This window comes from Zalophus californianus, chromosome 10 (assembly GCF_009762305.2).
Source record: "Zalophus californianus isolate mZalCal1 chromosome 10, mZalCal1.pri.v2, whole genome shotgun sequence".
NCBI lineage: Eukaryota > Metazoa > Chordata > Mammalia > Carnivora > Otariidae > Zalophus > Zalophus californianus.
Window position 1 is genome coordinate 27,960,059 of NC_045604.1, and position 20,126 is coordinate 27,980,184.

The following is a 20,126-nucleotide window of genomic DNA, read 5'->3' on the forward strand; positions in this document are numbered from 1 at the left end:
GTGTGGAGCCTGCTTAAGATTCTCTCTCTCCCTCTCCCCTGCCTCCCCCCAAACAACAACAGCAGCAACAACAACAACAACAACAATAAAACATATACAGGATTTAGGGCACAATTTCCCAGCTCCTGATAAAAAACCTTTTCAGATTATACTTCCTCATTTTTTCATTAGTGGAATACCTCTAGAAACTACTGTTTTGCTTGGCTTCTTGATATTCTAGATAATCTGGTATTTGATGAAAAAACACTGGTTAGACTTAGGGAGAGAAAAGTTTGGTTTCTTGGGTCAAAGGAGCAGAGCTGCTGAATTGGTAGAGGCTTAACTTCAATTTTCCCTTTTCATCCTGCTATCGATCAAACTAAGCATACTTCACTGTTATCCTGACACTGCTTCTCATTCTAAAAAGCTGCCTGCCATCCCTGCGGGGAGACTACTGAGTGAATGCGGAGAGAGGGAGACAAGATAGAGTGGGAGTTTGCCTAAGTGGTCTCAGGGGAACAGCAAGCCAGGAAGTGACATCATAAAAGGCAAGCAGAACACAGGCTAGGGAAATGAACACTGAAGGTTTTCCAAGAGAAGATTCTAAGAAGTCAGCCTAGTGGGCAGCAAATAAGGAGAAGCCCTACAACAGAGGGCTCAGGGACCCCAGCCAAATCTAGGATCTTCTGGAAGCTAGGAATGTGAGTTCCTCTTACCGTTGTTCTGGCAATAGCCCTATCTTTCTCTGCTGGGTCTCTCTTTTATTTATTTGTATTTTTTAAAAAAGATCTTTATTTATTTATTTATTTTTATTTTTATTGTCTTTTATTTTTTTATGAGAGAGAGAGAGAGAGAGCAAAGGGAGGAGCAGAGGGAGAGGGACAAGCAGACTGCGGACTGAGCACAGAGCCCAACGCGGACCTTGATCTCAGGACCCTGAGATCATGACCTGAGGCGAAAATCAGGAGTCCGATGATTAACCACCTGATCCACCCAGGCGCCCCCTGGGCTCTCACTTTTAAAAACAGAACAGTTACTTTTATTCTACTCCTTCAATAGGGTCTGAAGAGCTTACCTGTACATGATGACATCAAATATTTTAGAGAAGGCATGAGTATTCTACCCTATTTGCAGGTTAACACACACACATATTATGTTACATGCTCTAGTCAGGAAGTTGGAGAAGGAACTTCTCTAAGTGTTTTAGTTAAAGATCGTTCCTCTACCTTTTACTGAAGACAAATGAATGATGGCCATTAAGGCGACTCTTCGGTGTGTCTGAACTAGATAAAAAGCATTCATAGAAGGAATTACTTTCACAGCTTTTACGGCCCAACTGGGGGCACTAGGTACTGTGAATGAGAGCCTGGAGGGGAAGAGACTAAAAGCTGTTCAGAAACCAGTATGAACACAGAAAACAGAGATAAAAAGAATGATTAGCTAGTTAGGCCATAGTTTCAAAAAGTGCTCCAAAACCAAGAAGCAGGCTCTCTCCTTTCATGCCTCTTGAAATTCTCCCATAATAATCTCATTGGTTGGGACCTGTTTCTAATAAAAGAACAGAGTGAAGATCGTCATTAATTTAGATGGCAATCCTGGAAAGGGACAGGAACCAGGCCGGTTTTGATTTGTGAAATGTGTAGGGCTCTCAAAACACCAGAAACTGGCTTAGAAAAATCCCCACAAAAGCTTTTAACTTAAAAGTTATCAGGAGTTCAGGACGGCACGTAATTAAAACCAAACTCCTTTGTCCAAGTTTAAAATAAAATTGTGGCTCTGGAAAGCTGGGCCCAAGGGAAAGGAATGAGACCAAGTCACATGTCTATTGCCAAGACTGAACGGGGTTTAACTTATGTTCCTTTGGAGTTAGGGCCTGACCCCACAGTGATGGGAAAAAATCTCCTATTTACATTTCCCCTGAAAGGGACTAAGCAGAAAGAACATTTTATATCATGTTTTTGTGCACTAGCTGAGCCAGGGGAAACAATTTGAGCTATTCTGGGATGGCCCACAGAGAACCAGCCTTTCCCTTCAGTGTTCTCAGATTAATGACTGGGGATGAACAGGTCAATGATGGGAGTGTGGCTGCAAGCAACACGGACCTTTCCGATCTGGAGGGCCACTGCAAATCTACTCATTATCGGAGCTAACTGACAATAATATAATTCTGTAACTTCTTGAGTTTAAGAATCATTCTCGGTTCCTACTTATGTCTGAGAGAGACGAAGGTTTCCCAGCTTTCTGCCTTAAGGGAAGAATACCTTTACAACTCAAACAGATGGGACTCTTGAGAAAGTGAAAGGAGAGGCTACTGGTCTAGCTTTGAAAGGGATCTTTCTGAGTCTATACTGTTCTAGTAATATACTTGGGGATCCTGCACAATTTGGAAAAATACACAGGGGTGGAATAAAAACTTAAGATTTACGTAAGGTGTGACAGTAGAGGATAGTGATGATGAGGTCTCTATCAGGTTTTTTTCTCCACATCTAAAAAATTAGTATTTCCTCAATATCATAAAAAATTTCAATTGCATTTTCTATTGCTGCCGTGACAAATCATAATAAAATGTAGTGGCTTAAAACATCCATTTATTATTTCACAGTTTTGGCAGGTCAGAAGTCTAGCACAGCTCTACTGGGTTCCCTGCTCATGTTCTCACTGGGCAGAAATCAAGGTGTCTGCTGGCTGGGCTCCTATCCGGAGGCTCTGGGGGAAGAATCTGCTTTTAAGACCATTCAGGGTGTTGGCAGAATCCAGTTTCTTGTGGCTGTAGGTCTTCGATCGCCACTTCCTTGCTGGCTGTCAGCTGGTGGCTGCTCACTGCTCCTCGAGGTGCCCACATTCCTTCCCACATGGCCCCTTCCATCTTCAAGCCAACAACAGCACACCAAGTCCTTTTCATCTTCACTTTTCTCTGGTTTCCCCTCTGTCATCAGCCAAGAAAGCTCTCTGCTTTTAAGGGGTCATCTGATTAGATCAAGCCCACCCAGAAAAATCTCCCTGTCTTAAGGGGAATTGTGCCACATAACATAATCAGAGGGGAACTATCTCATCATATTTCTGGGCTCTGGAGATTAGGCCAGGACATCACGGGGGAGCCATTTTAGAGTCCCAACTACCACAAGGATCCCTCTTTATTTATTTAATGTATTTTTATTTTTAAAAAAGATTTTATTTATTTATTTGACACAGAGAGAGAGACAGCGAGAGAGGGAACACAAGCAGGGGGGGGTGGGAGAGGGAGAGCAGACTTCCTGCAGAGCAGGGAGCCCGATGCAGGGCTCGACCCCAGGACCCTGGGATCATGACCTGAGCCGTAGGCAGACGCCTAACCTACTGAGCCACCCAGGCGCCCCTATAACATAAATATTTCTGAGAAGTATCATTGTCAGATTGTCACTATCCAGTCAATTTAATATTGTATGTAGAATTGAGATGATGTAATGCCACCTCACATTATCCTAGACATCTCACTATCTTTTAAAAGATAAATCATTGTTTATTAAATTATAGAACTAGACCTCTTTTTTGTATCTATACATCATGCTACCTGAATATTGGAATTTTACAGTTCTTATTTTCTATGCAGGCCTGTACCTTTTCTTTGTGGATATTCCTAGCTACTGAAGAATTTCTCAATTTTTTAGAACTCACAAATCACACTTACTATAGAAGGAAATGTATACATATACTAAGACCTCCCTAAAATATCCAAGGCAAGCCATTTTATATTTAAGATAACTCATAAACTGTTATGAACCATGAATATATCTGCAGGCTCAGGCACATTCTCTGTCCAACCTTTCACATGCTGCACACCACAGATGAGGAAAATGACCAATGAGAATAAGTAGCTCTAAAACTTGTGACTCTAACAGGTGGGTCACATTTCTCACATTTAACACATATTTTTACTTTCCAAAGAGCTCAGAGTTTTAGGTCCTCACTGCTGTGCCCAGACACCTGAAACTATGGTAGCACATGAAATACACTCAGAGAATTCAAAAGAGCAAGGCTTAGTGAACACATGAGTAAAGAAGTCTAATCATCTCTTCCCCCCTCCCTCCCCAAATACTGTTAGGTACTGCATATAAGAAGTCATACATTTAGAAGTCTAAGTCAGCTTCCAGATCTCATCCCACTCCTCTGTTAAGGCTTTTCAGTAGAGGGCCGCCTGAGTGGTTCAGTCGGTTAAGCATTAAGCGTCTGCCTTTGGCTCAGGTCATGATCCCAGGACCCCCGGTCAGGCTCCCTGCTCAGTGGGGAGTCTGCTTCTCCCTCTGCCCCCCACCCTGGCTTGCACTCGCTCTCTCTCTCTCTCTCTCAAATAAATTAATCTTTTTTTTAAAAAAACACTCTTCAATAGATGCTATTACTAACCACACTAACACCTCTTTTAGGCATTAAGTTCTCCATTCCCAAAGCCTGGGAAAAGATGGATTTTTTTTTTTTTTTACATGGTAAATGTCATTGTATAACAGCCTGCTTGGGCAGCAGTTATTTTAAATTTGGACTAGGCTATGAATCAAAACCTTTGCAAAGGGGTTAGTGAGGCTCTCCAGACCTCACATTTCAAGAGGAAATACTTGGGAACCTAAATAACATAAGGTAAACCATTTTACTTCTAAGTAGGTCCCACAGAAGGTCAGGGACTCCCTCTGCTCTTAGCCTCTTCTCTTTCTGTCCCCACAGAGGCCAAAATATTAACTTACATATTTTAGAGCTATAGATGCACTAGGAAACTGCAATAAACAGGTATCTGAATTGTCCTGGGAAGACCTATGGTTGGCCTTCAATCCAGAAATAGGGTTTTCTAGTGTGTGGCCTTTGACTCCTTTCCAGGTGGCCAAATGGGATAGGAACAGAGAGATCAGATCTTAATTAGGCAACAGTGTTCATTCCTTGTATTTATATTAAATGCCTTTGTGTGCCCAGCTCTGTCAGTGATACTTAGAGGAATAAAATAGATAAGTGCAGAATCTAAGACATGGTTCTCTGATGTCAAAGAGCTCCTCTTTGGGGAGGAAAGATAAGCATATCCATAAAACAATGAGGCAGTGATGCAAGAAAGGGATCAAACACTAGACTTTCTGCTACATACAGCAAATAAAAAAGCAGAAAAGAGAGCGACCAATACTGACTAGAGATCTTCAGCAAGGCTTCATGGAAAGAACAGGCCTAACGGGTTCATCAGTCTGGAGTTTGAAACTAGGCGGTCATGAAGAATGATACTATCATGAGTGACTTGTAAGAAGTCTGGCACAAGTTGGGACCTTGTTAGGGCCACAGTTATTTAACTTCTCTCTGCCTCAGTGTTCTCATCAGTAAAGTAGGGGAAATGGTACCCAGTGTATAATGTTATCAAAAACACTAAATGAGAAAATAAATGTAAGTGCTTGGGACTGTACCTGGCATATAGCAAATGTTCTATAAACGTTAGGTATTGATATTACTACAGTTTTCTCTGTTTTTCTATTCTCTCTCCCATTCCTCTTTGGTCCTTTGGCTCTGCCAATGCTTGCTGGCTGCAAGAATAATAAGCTCAAACAAATTCCTTGGCACTCAAGTAAAGGGTTTTGATTATTGTAGATTTTGATAATCCAGTCTAATTCCTACTTACCCTTTCTAACCTACAGACATTTAAGGTCATTATTTTACTTTCTGGATAGTTATACTCTCTCCCAGATAACCAACCATATGAAGTTAATAAACACAAAGGTATAAAAACTCCTATATGAAAATGTTTTCATAATGAGCCATAAAGGTTAAAGTCCAGACACACTTTTAGTATCTTTATCTAATCATTGCATTGGTAGAACTCCCTGCATTGTGTAACCAAAGACTGGCTGTGATGAGAACTAATCCCCCAGTTGTGGATAACTGCCACTCACTGCATAATAAACAGGTTAAGAAGAGAAAAAGGGCTAAAAAAGAACAAAAGGCAGATGAAAGCCAACTCCAATTGCTTCCCTTGGGTCTTCTGATGATAATTAGTTGTCTGTTCACACAAATATTATGATTGAGATAGAGAAGTAAAAAACAATGCTGAATAAGTTGGGAGCTTTTTCAAATTTGAAAAACCACCCCAGCTCGCATAGCTGATTATATACAGAAAATAAAACTAGAACCCTAAACTGATGACCTAAATTTCTGGATTCTTTGGGAACTAAAGCTTATCACTGTAACATAGTTGACTACAATACCTCCAAACAAACAAACAATATATAAGACCTTTTGCTTTCTGCGCAGTTAACTGAATAGGAAAAATGATGGGAAGAAGCCACACGTTGTTACTACCTGCCCCACCCCAAGGTTTTATTCTCAGCTCTTTCCTTATGCTACATCTACTCCTCAGACAAGCTCACCACTCCCATGACTTAGTCATAAATATCAATGTTTTCAGCCCATAATTTTCTCCTGAGCTTTAGACCAAATTTTTCCTGGATATCACTACCTGAATGTTCCAAACCTCTAACTCAACATACCCAAAAGTGAAATCATTTCCCCCACTTCATGCCCTTTTTTTTCCCTCCTGCATATGCCAACTAAGTTTTGTCAAGCCATCTTCTACTGAGCCACCTAGACCAGAGACCTGGGAGTCATCCTTGACTCTGCCCTCTCACAGGTTCGTCCTTACCCCCATTCTATCAATTCCCAGTTCTTGTCAATTTTACCTTCTAAATAGCTGAATGCTTCTTTGTTCTGCCTGGAGAATGTCTCTGTTCAGGCCCTTATCCTTTCTCACCTGGAGTATAGCATTCGGGTCAATGGACTTAACCTCCAGACCCTCCCTCTACAATCCAACCTCCAGAGATGCCAGAAATATCTCTCAAATAAGCAATTCTGATCACAGCAACTTTACTTCAACTTTTTAATCCTTTATCCTACAGGATAACTCCCCAAATCCTCAGAATGACATACTAAGCCCCATATGACCTGGCTCTTGCTATGTCTCCAGTTTCACTTCCTATCATACTGCTAAATATATCTTTTGTTCTAGCCACACTGATCTGCAGCTCTCAAAATAATCCTATACTTTCTCATATATTTTTTCCCACTTTTGTAATATAATTTCCTCCTTCTTTGACCACCGATCTTCTATTGGTCTCTTATTAAGCATCTGGCATTTACACTTGACTGATCTCCTAAAACAAAAAACACCCTGGACTTGATTTTCTTTTTTATCTCCCCAGTTAGACTGTCAGTTCCTTGAAGGCAGGGACTATATCCATCATTTCTGAATTCCAGTGTCCAGGATAGGGCCTATTGCATAGCAGATGCTCAAGGAATGTTAATGGTGGGAAGATTCAAAATAGAGTAGGTGGCCTTGATAAACATTTATCATGGAACCAGAAAATTGTGGACAGCCAAGGATAGGACATGGCTTGCATTTCTGTGTTGTCATGGAAACTCCACGAAAGGAACTGATGCCTTCAAAACTCCCAGTCTCTCTGGTTGAAAAACCATGACTTCAGATGCCATCTCATCCAGCTTTATGTAGAACATGGGTTAACTAGTCCACTATCTATCTAAGATTCCAAATGGGGGAACTGCTTTTGTTTCTACAGGTTCTACTACTCTTGCTTAGGAGATTCCTTGGGTTATAGAATTACTGCTATTGACTTTTCTTGAGTGGAATTAAAAAAGAAAACAGATACGCTAGTGGTTTTCATTAGGAAGAAAAAGTGGTTAATAGATTGCACCATTAATTAGCCTTATTCACCCAGACAAATGTTTCTCATTCCGTGACAATGGATTATAAAGCAAAGCGAAAAATGAATTCCAGATTGGTAGTGCCCACATGCAGTATGAGAGGTAGAAAGGATAAGATAATACACTAAAGAACTGTTTGGTGTTTGCCACAGGAGAACAGAAAGGACATGCAAAGAATGACTGTCAATACTGACAGTCTGGGAGGCTAAGAGGAAGAGCGGAGCCTGTTAACCTGAGCGGCCACACAGACAAGGTCTTGTGAAAGCAGCAATCCTTTATCACTCACTTGTTCATCAAATGTTCTCTGATTAGTTTGTAGAGCTGGTTATAAAACAAAACAAGTTGGTTAATTGTTCCCTTTATTGATATTAATGGCTGGGGTGAAAAACCTTACGAAAAATCTCCATATTTTCAGCTGAGATATAAATCCTGAAGGAATAGCAATCCAGATTAAATGGGAAATGCTACTGACCTTGTTTTATAGATGCAGGTCCAATCCTATTGTAAAAACCAACCAATTCAATGAAAATCTGTCTAATTAAGAGATTCCCAGAGTTCAGCTGATGACCTACTTACTTCAAGACTATTCAATATAATAAATATCAACTAAGCCCTACAATGTGGGCATTCTTTAGTATTTTATCATCTTTGGATATACCTGTATTGAAAAATGTTTTGTTAAATTAGCAAATAATAATTTGAGAGCATTGACAAATGATTACCTGGCTCTTGTTTTCAAGGTGATTTAGACCTGCTAAACCATCTAAATTGACTAATTTCTAAGTTAAAAGAATTAATATACTTGAGACCCGATAATATAAACAGTGAGTAAAAAACAAGAACTAGAAGTGTCTAATGTATTTGTAGTTCAGAATTATTTTTTTTCAGCGTTAGAAAATTACATCAAAAGGAACTTTTTCTACTAATTGTGTGAACCCAGCACCTCATGTAGTTGCTTCAGAGTGTGAGAACAGAGGCTAAGCCTTCAAATTCTCATACATAAATACCTGGTATGGTTCCCATTAGAAATTTGAGTGAACTGGGGTACCAGGGTGGCTTAGACGGTTAAGTGTCTGACTTTGGCTCAGGTCATGATCCCAGGGTCCTGGGATTGAGCCCCTTGTGGAGGCCTGCTTGGAGTCCTGTGGCAGGCTCTGAGCTCATCAGGGAGTCTGCTCCTCCCTCTCCCTTTGCCCCCCACCCCTGCTTATGCACGCATGCGTGCGCGCTTGCTCTCTCTAATAAATAAATAATAATCTTAAAAAAAAGAGAAGAAAGTAATCTGATTGAATCTGGAAGCTGTTTTGCTTTCCCTGAGTAAAAAAATCAGAGATGAGTAGATCTGTTACTCAGGGAGCTCCACGAATTTTAGAGACAAAAGAGATGTTGGACTAGTGTGAATCTAGTGTGAAAGCCAAAAGACTTGTTTAAAATTATTTCACTATTCAGGGTCAACAGAGACCAAAACAGCAAATACTAAGAGCATACCACTTAGAATAATCATTTTATTTTTTAAAAAAGATTTTATCTGGGACGCCTGGGTGGCTCAGTTGGTTAAGCGGCTGCCTTTGGCCCAGGTCAGGATCCCAAGGTCCTGGGATTGAGTCCCACATCGGGCTCCTTGCTCAGCAGGGAGCCTGCTTCTCCCTCTCTCTCCCTCTGCTTGTGCTCTGTCAAATACATAAAAATCTTAAAAAAATAAAAATAAAAAAGATTTTATTTATTTATTTGAGAGAGAGAGAGTGAGCGAGAGAGAGAGAGTGCACACAAGCAGGGGGAGCGGCAGAGGGAGAAGGGAGAAGCAGACACCCCGCCAAGCAGGGAGCCTGACATGGAGCTCGATCCCAGGACCCTGGAATCCTGACCTGAGCCAAAGGCAGATGCCTAACAGACTGAGCCACCCAGGCGCCCCAGAATAGCCACTTTAGTGGAGGATCGGGGGGTGCGGATACTAAAAGAATGGATGATGAATATTTTCCTTATGGAAAGAGAGGGGTGTATTTTTAAAGATTTTATTTATTTATTTGACAGAGAGAGAGAAGATGAGAGCGGGAACACAAGCAGGAGGAGTGGGAGAGGGAGAAGCAGGCTTCCCGCTGAGCAGGGAGCCCGATGCGGGGCTCAATCCCAGGACCCCGGGATCATGACCTGAGCCAAAGGCAGACGCTTAACGACTGAGCCACCCAGGTGCCCCAAGAGGGGTATATTTTTAAAAACGTTTAACAGTGTAATTTTGTGTTCCGAGAATGAAAAATACTATTTTTGACATACAAACTAGAGAAAGTAAAATCTGAGCTGGTAAGACATACTATTCCCTATATAAGTGATTTTTCATTAGGGAGGATGCTAGTTGTACAATCTCTAGGCCAGCATTACATTTTTATATTATTAAGAAGGGCCCTAGTTTACTGAGTACAGAAACATTGAATTATGTAACGTTAAAAGTATCAGAAGCTGTTGAGAGTTGAAAAGTAAAGGTCTGATAAGATAGTTTCAGTTTTCCAGGACTGATAAATCATCCTGCTGTTTGTTTTCTCAAGTTAAAAATTATACCTGTTTGAGTTACAGTTTAGTTTGCCCACACTGCTTCTTGAACATCTGGCTAAGAGCAAGGTGTCCAAAATATGCTCCCCATGTGAATAGCCTTTATTTAAAAATTCCCTTTGAGAGCATTTTCCTTATATGGAACCATTTAATATTTAGCCTCTTCACCAACAGTAAGAAGAAAATTAAATATTTATACACTGGCTCAAAATTTCAATCATTTGTTTTGAAGAATGTTGGCTTCAGAGGCTACACCTCTTTGTGCAACTTTTAGCAGAAAACCGAATGTGCACAAGTTTGCATGAGGAGAGAGAAAGAGGTGTTCTGATTGTAACTCTGAGATGCACACAGACATGTCCCAGCATCTTTACTCAAGTATTTCTGCCTCTGAAATATGAAGACCTGTAGCCCATAAGGTCTCAGGCTCTGTGGGATCCACGGTTTCATATGCTCTGACTAGGATTTGAGAATCAGGCATGGGAGATTCAGCAGAGCCTGTCAATTCCCTCTGTTGGTCTGTAGACACTGCCTTCCTCCTGCCTGCAATTTCAGTTTCCTGAAATCAAAGTTGCCTGAACTTTGGATTCCCACAGCTACCCAAGCTTCTAACTGTCATCTTTGACCCTAGAATGTCCTTAACCTTCCAGTGTATTTGGTATGAAATCACTGTTGTGGATAAATATGGGTTTTGGAGCCAGAGATACCAGGCTCTGCTGCTTACTAGCTGAGTGATGTGGGTAAGCCACTTCTCTTCCATGTATCTCGGTTTCCTCATAGGTAAAATGGTGATAGCAACACCCACTTTCCAGGGTAGCTGGGGGTTAAATGAGGTAATGCAGGTGAAGCAGCAGCCAGTTAAATAACCGGGCATCAGAAGGCATATGAGCGCAACACTGCCACCACATACGGAGTGAGAAGAGGGACGGTCATAGCATTCAAAACCATCTGTGGGGTGCCTGGGTGGCTCAGTCGGTTAAGCGGCTGCCTTAGGCTCAGGTCATGATCCCGGGTCCTGGGATCGAGCCCCACGTCGGGCTCCCTGCTCGGCAAGGGAGCCTGCTTCTCCCTCCCCCTCTGCCTGCCTCTCTGCCTACTTGTGCTCTCTGTCAAATAAATAAATAAAAATCTTAAAAAAAAAAAAAACAGTTTGTAAGCAGCACCCTAATTAGTTAGGACATGAGAGGAAACTAGGCTACAGGGGAATCTTAACAGATAGATCTTAGTTTTATAACCCATTCAGAGTGTCAACAGCCTCCAAATTAGTCTTGCATATCTTTCACTCTCTCAGATAGTAAAGGCACAAGCAATATAATAGAACATGAATGATATACAAAAATCAACTCTTTAAAGTAGAGCCTAAGGCTATGCGGACCTGGAAGTTGGTTACAGTAAGTGGATGCTATTATGGGAATCCACAGCCACTGACCACTAAAATTGGGAAGCAGTCTCTTATTAAGGCCATCCATGTGCTGGTTTCCTGTAATCCAAATTTTCAAATTCTCTCCCACAATGACCTCTGTCTAAAAAGTCAGGGATGGGGGGATGATGGAATGAGGGTGGAAAGGGGGGATGACAGCCATTAGGACTGTGACAAGAAGAAAGTAGTACTTAACTGTAAAGAAGAAATGGGTTTCAAACAGAAAGGGAAAAGGCGTGTGTGTCACTAAACAGATTTTGTTGAATGCTCATGAGGTATCACACATTGCTCCGGGAACTGTGGTTACAGTAGTGAACAAATGTTAACAATGGGCTCTTTACACTAAAGATACTGCTGAGTTTGATAAGAGGGACGGGAACAAAGGGAAACACTACTGAACTAAAAGTGCTCCATTTTGTGGACCTCAATTGGGAGCCACCAAAAAGTACCCAACAGCTGCTGAGGGGGAAGCACTCTGTGGCTGCTGCTGCTTTTTTTTTTTTTTTAATAAGTATATGTTTACAGTCCCTTTTATTTTTAATAATTAATTAATTGAGAGAGAGAGGGAGACAGAGAGGGAGGGAGAGTGTGCACGTGTGAACAGGGCAGGGCACAGGGAGAAGGAGAGAGAATCCCAAGCAGGCTTCATGCTCAGTACGGAGCCCAACGCAGGGCTCGATCCCACGACCCTGAGCTGAAACCTGAAGTGGACACTCAACCGACTGAGCCACCCTGGTGCCCCACACTCTACGGCTCCTTAGAAAAGAAAGGCAGCAGCCTATGAAACTCTCCTGGAACTCAACAATGGTGACATATACACTGGAGCCTCTCAGTCCTTTCACCAAAAGAAGTCATGAATGAAATAGCTTTATAACAAAATCCTTTTGGTATTCTGGTGACTAAACATCCCTAGCTGATGTCCTAGACCAACATGTCACATAGCAAATGCCACTCCATGATAATTTATCCCATGAGAAAGACACTGAAAATGAATATAAAATAACTCAGAAATGCACTAGTCAATTCAGGTTTCTTGCAGATTCTTCCCCCACAGTTCCCCAAATAAGGAAGCTATGACCATCATATTTGCTATTCTGTACATACAGTAGAGCACAATCTTGTTCCCTAAGAAGGAACTGCTACCTTGCCTACTACCTAATATGCCCATCGGGGCTTCCATCGCTTGCTATTGGTAGCAGTCCTTGCTTGTGTCAGTTTCTTACAGAGGAAGACACTAAATCAGATGCAAATCGCTTCTACAGAAACATACACTCGAGAAAAAAACTCAAGTGGATCTGCTTAGGATATTACAAACACTTCCATACAGCTGGTTGTCAATAGCTAGGAGTTCTTTCTCTGAGTTTATAAGCATGGAACTTCCTGATGGTGACTGAGGAGTAGGAAAGACTCTGAGTGTCCATAACTACTTGCTCATTTCATTTTTTCTCGCTATCACTCAACGGACACATAAAACAGGCAAGGGCATACTCTTTCTCACATACACTCCTGCACAAACGTTCATGAGGAACTTCCACATAACTGAAGTTTAATGTATATAGTTTCATGGCCATTTGGGAGATTTTTCTCTAGAAACATAGTACTGACCCACCAAAAAACCAAAACAAAACAAAAAAAAAAACAGGAAAGGGAGCAACTAAAAATAGCCACAGAAATTAAGAAACGCCTGTAAGATATAAAGACAAGGACTCTAAAATCTTACAACTGACAGTTAAAAGCTAAGACAGAAATTGTAGTCTGACATATTTAAGTCTGCTTTTACTTAAGACTACAGTAAGTATTATGAACCATAACCTCCTGCAGAAAAGCTAACAGGGTCTTTACTTTCAAATTTTCTTTTTTCCTCTACCAATTCCCATATGCTCTGAAATGCCTTTGCTCCAAACCTGACTCCCCAAGTTACATACACATTCTCCACCTTTGACACAACTATGAACATACGTAAATAAAATGCTGCTTACTCGGAGTGTCTTGGCAGTCGGGGAGGGAGATGCTGGGGGAGAATCAGACTGAGATTTCCTATTCCGAGTGAATTCTTTACTTCGGGTATATAAAGAGGACATGGTTCCTCAGGATGTAGATAGACACTCAACCACTGGATTCTTCAGGCAAAGTTGGGAAACTGCCCTTGCAGGTTACCCTCACAGAATCTCTCCTTTTGACTTGATGCAAGAAGACTTTGGAGAGAACTAAATAAAGGATAAAAGCCACCCTGTAAATTATAGTCTTGCACTCTGAACCAGTCCACAGTTAAACAGAATCTGAGAGGCGTGTTCCATCAATATTTTCAGTCCAGCTTCAACCACAAGTGCTCGGGACTGGTAGCTTACGATGGAGGGTATTGTGCTGAGCCACACCTTTTATGCCTAGATCGAGTCCTTGATTCTCCCAAAAGGACACTTCTTAGTGAGACTTGCTCCCCAATAAAACCTGAGTCTAGTTTCCCGATGACACTGGATTAAATCCCAGAGGAAAGACGACTTTGGATCCCGCCGGAGACGAGCCTGGGACGAACTACCGTCACTTTATCCAGAGGGAAGAAACAGAAATCCTCTGGAAATCATGCTGTCTTTCCTTAGCTTGACTCCACTGGGCTGGAAGGGGTTTAGAACTGCTGTGATAAATTCAGGTTAAACAACTTAAAAAAAAAAAACAAAAAACAAAAACAAAAAAATACAAATAAGGAACCAAGAGTTTATGAGAAGGAAGCCATCTGAGGAAGTGAAGTTTCCCTAAGTCCTCCCAGACGAAGCTGCTTTTACATACAAACACTCACAGTCATACACACATCTTTTCCCCTCCCCTCTTCTATTTTCTGACATTCCAAATCCCTATTCGCTCAGCGAGGAATGCTGGAGAAGAGCCAAGGGCAAAGATTCACTTTCAACTCAGAATTCGGGTTGCCACTTGCAGGAGGAAAAGAAAGCCTGCCAGCTTCTAGGAATAAAGGGAGGCTCTTCGGGGACATGCTCAGGGGCAAAACCCACCAAACCTTCTGGTATCCACTGCTTCAGTTAGAGTAATAAGCAGCAGTTTCAACGGCTGAATTTCTCTGAACCGTTCGCTAAATATGAGAATGGGGACTTTTCAACTTCTGGATCTATTAAGTAACAAAGCCCTGACAGACACATCAGTCAAAGCACCTTCAGGCCCTTTATGTTCCACTTGAATGACAGGTCATTCCTGCCGCACCACAAGGAAGCCCAGCAAATTGAAACTTTGGCCCACTGCAAAGGAATCTCTCTGTACATTAGAGACTTTAACGGCTGAGTCTCTGAGTATACAGCTTACCAGAGTTTTCTAAAATGCCATAATCAGGGAAGAACAAGATGGGAAAGGGGTACAGGTAAGGGGAAAAGGGTCAGAAATGAAGAAAGAAAGCAGAGACAGGAGCGGAAATGCAAGACGACAGGACTGAATAACCCACAGGGACAATTAAGAGTTAAAAAGAAAGGAATTTATTTGCTTAGTGTTGAAGGTTTTTGGATTTGGCCTTGAAACATCTCAAATTTAATCTTTTGCACTCTGTTGTCATCACTACCCTATCCAACATTTCTAGGCCAAATGCTTTCTAAGCCAATGAGTTTAGCCCCAAAGTAACAACTCACTTCTCTCTGAGCTCTTGGAAACTCTATCCTGCCCTTCCTTTTCCTACACGAAATTTATACTTTTTCCTTCAAATCTTCCCAGCATGCCACTCTTTTTTCCCCTAATTATCTTGACATCTTCTTTATTTTTACGACCTATTTTGTGAAATTAAATGAAGGGAAGTGATCAGCTACTTGGGGGTTGGTCTGAGGGATACCGGTTGACAAGGGTTTATTAAGAGGTCTTACTTCATTCCCAATCTAAAAAACTTAAGAAGACCGATCAATTCCACCACAATTAATCCAGTGTCATCGGGAAACTAGACTCAGGTTTTATTGGGGAGCAAGTCTCACAGAACTATACTGTGTCTGAAAGGCCAATTATTTTGGGAATTCGGATTTATGAATCTTATGTTTTAGATCCTACTTATATAGTTAATCTCATCTGGTAAGAGTGAGTTTTTCTTTATTAGATCTTTTCACTCAGAAAAGAAACATTGACGGGGCGCCTGGGTGGCTCAGTCGGTTAAGCGTCTGCCTTCAGCTCAGGTCATGATCCCAGGGTCCTGGGATCGAGCCCCACATCGGGCTCCCTGCTCCGCAGGAAGCCTGCTTCTCCCTCTCCCGCTCCCCCTGCTTGTGTTCCCTCTCTCGCTGTGTCTCTCTCTGTCAAATAAATAAATAAATAAATAAATAAATAAATAAATAAAAATCTTTAAAAAAGAAAAGAAAAGAAATATGGACGTAAACCTAAACAGTAACGTTCCCATAGCAAGCACGATTGTCTAGGGAAGGATTAGGAGGGATACTTTTTCACTCTCCAGAATGAAAGTCACCAGGTTACATTATTCCTCAAAGACATGGCAAGAACAAGTATGATCAGTCGGTTCCCTGACCTGTTTCTGTAAGATTTATACAGCGATTTCATTACTCACTGGCAACTGAAGAGGAAATGTAAAAGTCTACTACTCCCAACTATTATTCTTGTCTATTTTTGCTTCTTTTTTATACCTACTTCTAGGCAGTGGTAAACTTTTTTATATTTTAAAGTGTTTTGGGGCACGAGGGTGGCTCAGTCGGTTGGGCATCTGCCTTCGGCTTGGGTCGTGATCCCAGAGTCCTGGGCTTGAGCCCCGCATCGGGCTCCCGACTCAGTTGAGAGCCTGCTTCTCCCTCTGCCTCAGCCCCCCACCCCCTGCTCGTACTCTCTTGCTCATTCTGTCTCTCAAATAAATAAATAAAATCTTAGGAAAAAAAAGTGTTTTAACATACATTATCTCATCTGATCCTCTCAATACCAAGAGGCAGTAACCTAGTCTAATTAGGGGATTGGCTTTATACAGGGGGGTTGAGCAAATAAACAAACATATTGAGGGTAATGGGAGCTAGGTTTCTCCATGCTGGAGAAGGCAGGTATAAATAAGAAAATAGGGAAACCTAGGATAAACCTTGTGATACTCAGGATCAAAGGTATCAGTGTGAACTAGTGATTTTCAATATATACAGACATAAATAACTAAAGATGTAAGAATGTGCGTGTGCACGTGTGTCTAAGTAAAGCATCTCTATATGTATTTCCTAGCTCTGTGCACTGAGAGACGTGGGAAGAGCAACACTCCAGCAGCATTTTGCACACCTAGTGCCCAGACCATTGCTTCTATGTGCCACTGTCCATTAAAAGGAACAGGGCTCCCTGGAGAAATAACTAATTCCAGAGTTGGGGCAGGGATAGAAAACAAACCTTGGTCTCTTGTGTCAGAAAGTAAGGAAGCACTTTAACAATAATGGGAACATGACAAAAGGACATGGAGACCTGCTTAAAAAGCCAAACCTGAAACAATCTGAGCATCAAAATAAATAATGATCGTGAAAAGTTATAACCCATAGAACAAAATAGGAACCCATGAGCACACATTAATATAAATGAATGAAAAAAAGAAACAAGAGAAAGTTCTTCCTTACAATAAAATGCCTACTAATAAAAGTAGAAGGAGTAATGAAATCAGAAAAATCACTACTTGGCAAACATCAACATAAAATCAATCCAAGAAAGGAACATTAGTGGATACCAAAGCTAGTAGATAAAAATAGGATGAGGAACTGGATTTTACATAATCTCAAAAGTATTGCCTCATAAAATACTTATTAATCACAAACGAGGAAAAGGACGCTTTACTGTGGAGAAACCTAGCAGATATTATCTTAATCAAGTGATCAAAGCTCAACACTACCAGTAGTGGGACAAACTGTTAAGGCACAACGAGAAGAGCAAAGGATCACTTCTGCGACACTAAAAAATGCATAAATTGGGCACCTGGGTGGCTCAGTTGGTTAAGCGACTGCCTTCGGCTCAGGTCATGATCCTGGAGTCCCGGGATCGAGTCCCACATCGGGCTCCCTGCTCAGCAGGGAGTCTGCTTCTCCCTCTGACCCTCTTCCCTCTCGTGCTCTCTATCTCTCATTCTCTCTCCTCAAATAAATAAATAAAATCTTTAAAAAATAAATAAAAAATGCATAAATTGGGTATACTTATGAGTAAACACTGGGCCCAAACTGAGGGACATACATGACAGGCCTGTTATCTTAAAAAATACCAAGGTCAGGGCGCCTGGGTGGCTCAGTCAGTTAAGCCTCTGCCTTCAGCTCACGTCATGATCCCAGGGCCCTGGGATCGAGCCCCTGCATCACGCTCCCCACTAAGCAGGGAGCCTGCTTCTCCCTCTCTCCCTGCTTGTGTACTTTCTCTGTCAAATAAATAAATAAAATATTAAAACAAAACAAAACAAAACAAAAACAAACAACCCAAGGTCACAAAAGGCAAGGAAAGACCAAACTAGAGACACATGAGAATCAGGTTTAATGTGTGATCCTGTACCGGATCCTTCTGCTACAAAGAACATTATTGGGACAACCGGTGAAATTTGAATGTGGCCTCTGGGTGAAAACTATACAAGGGTCTTTGTACTATTCTTTTTTTTTTTTTAGATTTTATTTATTTGAGAGAGAGTGAGCATGAGTGGGGGGAGGGACAGAGGGACAAGTAGACTCCTGGCTGAGCAGGGAGCCCAACACAGGGCTCCATCCCAGGACCCTGAGATCATGACCTGAGCTGAAATCAGATGCTTAATCGACCGAGCCAACCAGGCACCCCTGTACTATTCTTAAAATATTTCTGTAAGTTTGAAATTGTTTCAAAATAAAAAGTTAAAAAAACTCACCCAGTTCTTTCATATTACAAGGGTGGGAAATGGGGGCAAATGAGGTAACTTCTTTTAACCCCAAATATCTTTCAAAAGACAGTCTCTCATTACAGATATAATTAAGATTTTGTGTTCACCAAAGAATTGTTTTTTTAATGGCAGTAAGCAATCACTTGGGCTAAAGGCACAATGAACTAAGATTCATTAGGTGGTCATGAATCAATTTAGTGGTTCACAACCAGGTCAATAAAAAGTGAAACAGAATAGCAAATGTCAGAGTACATTACACAGAGAGTAAGGGTATGCTTTCATGGAACCGTTGTTTCTGTTAGAACACATCTATATACTGGGTCACAGTGTAAAATGCATTTCTTACTGTGAGTCATGGTCAAAAAAGTTTGAAAGCAAAGAACAAAGAGCTAGTACAAGTCCTTCTCTGGGGAGAAGAGAAAGAGTAGTTTCTACTTGGCATGAGAGGAGGATAGTTTTCTCATCCCTGAATTATCAAACTGGCAGAAGATATGTGCTCTCAACTAAATCTGACCCAATATTATATTGCTTGATCAGTAAAATCTGAAAATACTACAAAAAGTCCCTACTTACTATGCAAAATTTTCTTTTTTGGTAGGATTTGGTGGACAAACACCAAAGAATGATTTTCTTATGGTTGATTAAATTCCCAGAATCATCTCTAGTGTCTAACTGTCAGAGTTTCACCATACAAACAAACTACCCGAATGCACCCTGCAAATCCTTTGTTGGTCTGAGGCATGAATGGAGATTCCTTGAATGTCACTAAAGGGCTTTAACTAGAGGAACCAGTACACCACGACTGTCGACTGTCGACTGTCGACTGTTGACTCTCGTCTCCAAAAGGCATGTTTGGAATTCCAACTCTTTTTTTTTTCAGTTGAAGAACATGGTTCTCCCTTTCCCCCAATAAACCAATACTCAAGATCAGCAGTGTCCATTACCATATGAAGAGGAAAACTGTAGTTAGAATTTGTAAGCATATTACATTTTGGGTATCAAACATGGTATTATTAAGTTCACAGAAAAAAAAAATTTAGATACTCTGCTTGCTGTATTTGCTATTCCATACAGACTAGGAGCCTGCAGAAGGGGTCCTGATATTTATCCAGGATAGATGAAAACATTTTCTTAAAAACTTCATCTGGTAAAGATTCTGAATAGGGCAAGGATTAAGAGTATATAAGGACAGGAAGAAGGGGCCGGTCTTCCAGCGACAGCGACGCAAGATGGCAGCCATCACGGGCTCGGACAATTTCTGAAAACCGAATATACAGCCTTAAAATAGAATGTGGACCTAAATACCCAGAAGCACCCCCCTTTGTAAGATTTGTAACAAAAATTAATATGAATGGAGTTAATAGTTCTAATGGAGTGGTGGACCCAAGAGCCATATCAGTGCTAGCAAAATGGCAGAATTCATATAGCATCAAAGTTGTCCTGCAAGAGCTCCGGCGCCTAATGATGTCTAAAGAAAACATGAAACTCCCTCAGCCGCCTGAAGGACAGTGTTACAGCAATTAATCAAAAAGAGAAACCACAGGCCCTCCCCCCTCCCCCCCATTCGATTTAAGCAGTCATTTTCCACAGTAGTACATTTTCTAGATACGTCTTGTAGACCTCAAAGTACTGGAAAGG

The 20,126-nt window shown here is 41.3% G+C and overlaps 2 protein-coding genes across 9 annotated transcripts in view; one reads left to right on the forward strand and one right to left on the reverse strand.

Annotated features, from left to right (window-relative positions):
• PPP1R12B (protein phosphatase 1 regulatory subunit 12B) overlaps positions 1-20,126 on the reverse strand; it is a 216,497-nt gene that overhangs the window by 31,258 nt on the left and 165,113 nt on the right. Inside the window, exon 1 of one of the 8 annotated variants that reach the window (XM_027609988.2) lies at positions 13,633-14,588. The exons of the other annotated variants lie outside the window; for them this stretch is intronic. Within the exon in view, the coding sequence (XP_027465789.1) occupies positions 13,633-13,734 (102 nt within the window). The 5' untranslated portion in view covers positions 13,735-14,588. Of the gene's footprint in view, positions 1-13,632; positions 14,589-20,126 lie in introns of those variants that run through there. 8 annotated transcript variants of the gene reach the window in all.
• LOC113932010 (ubiquitin-conjugating enzyme E2 variant 1-like) lies at positions 15,001-20,012 on the forward strand. Its single transcript, XM_035721995.1, has 2 exons — positions 15,001-15,017; positions 19,703-20,012. Exons 1-2 carry the CDS (start codon positions 15,001-15,003, stop codon positions 20,010-20,012), a joined length of 327 nt encoding a protein of 108 aa, XP_035577888.1.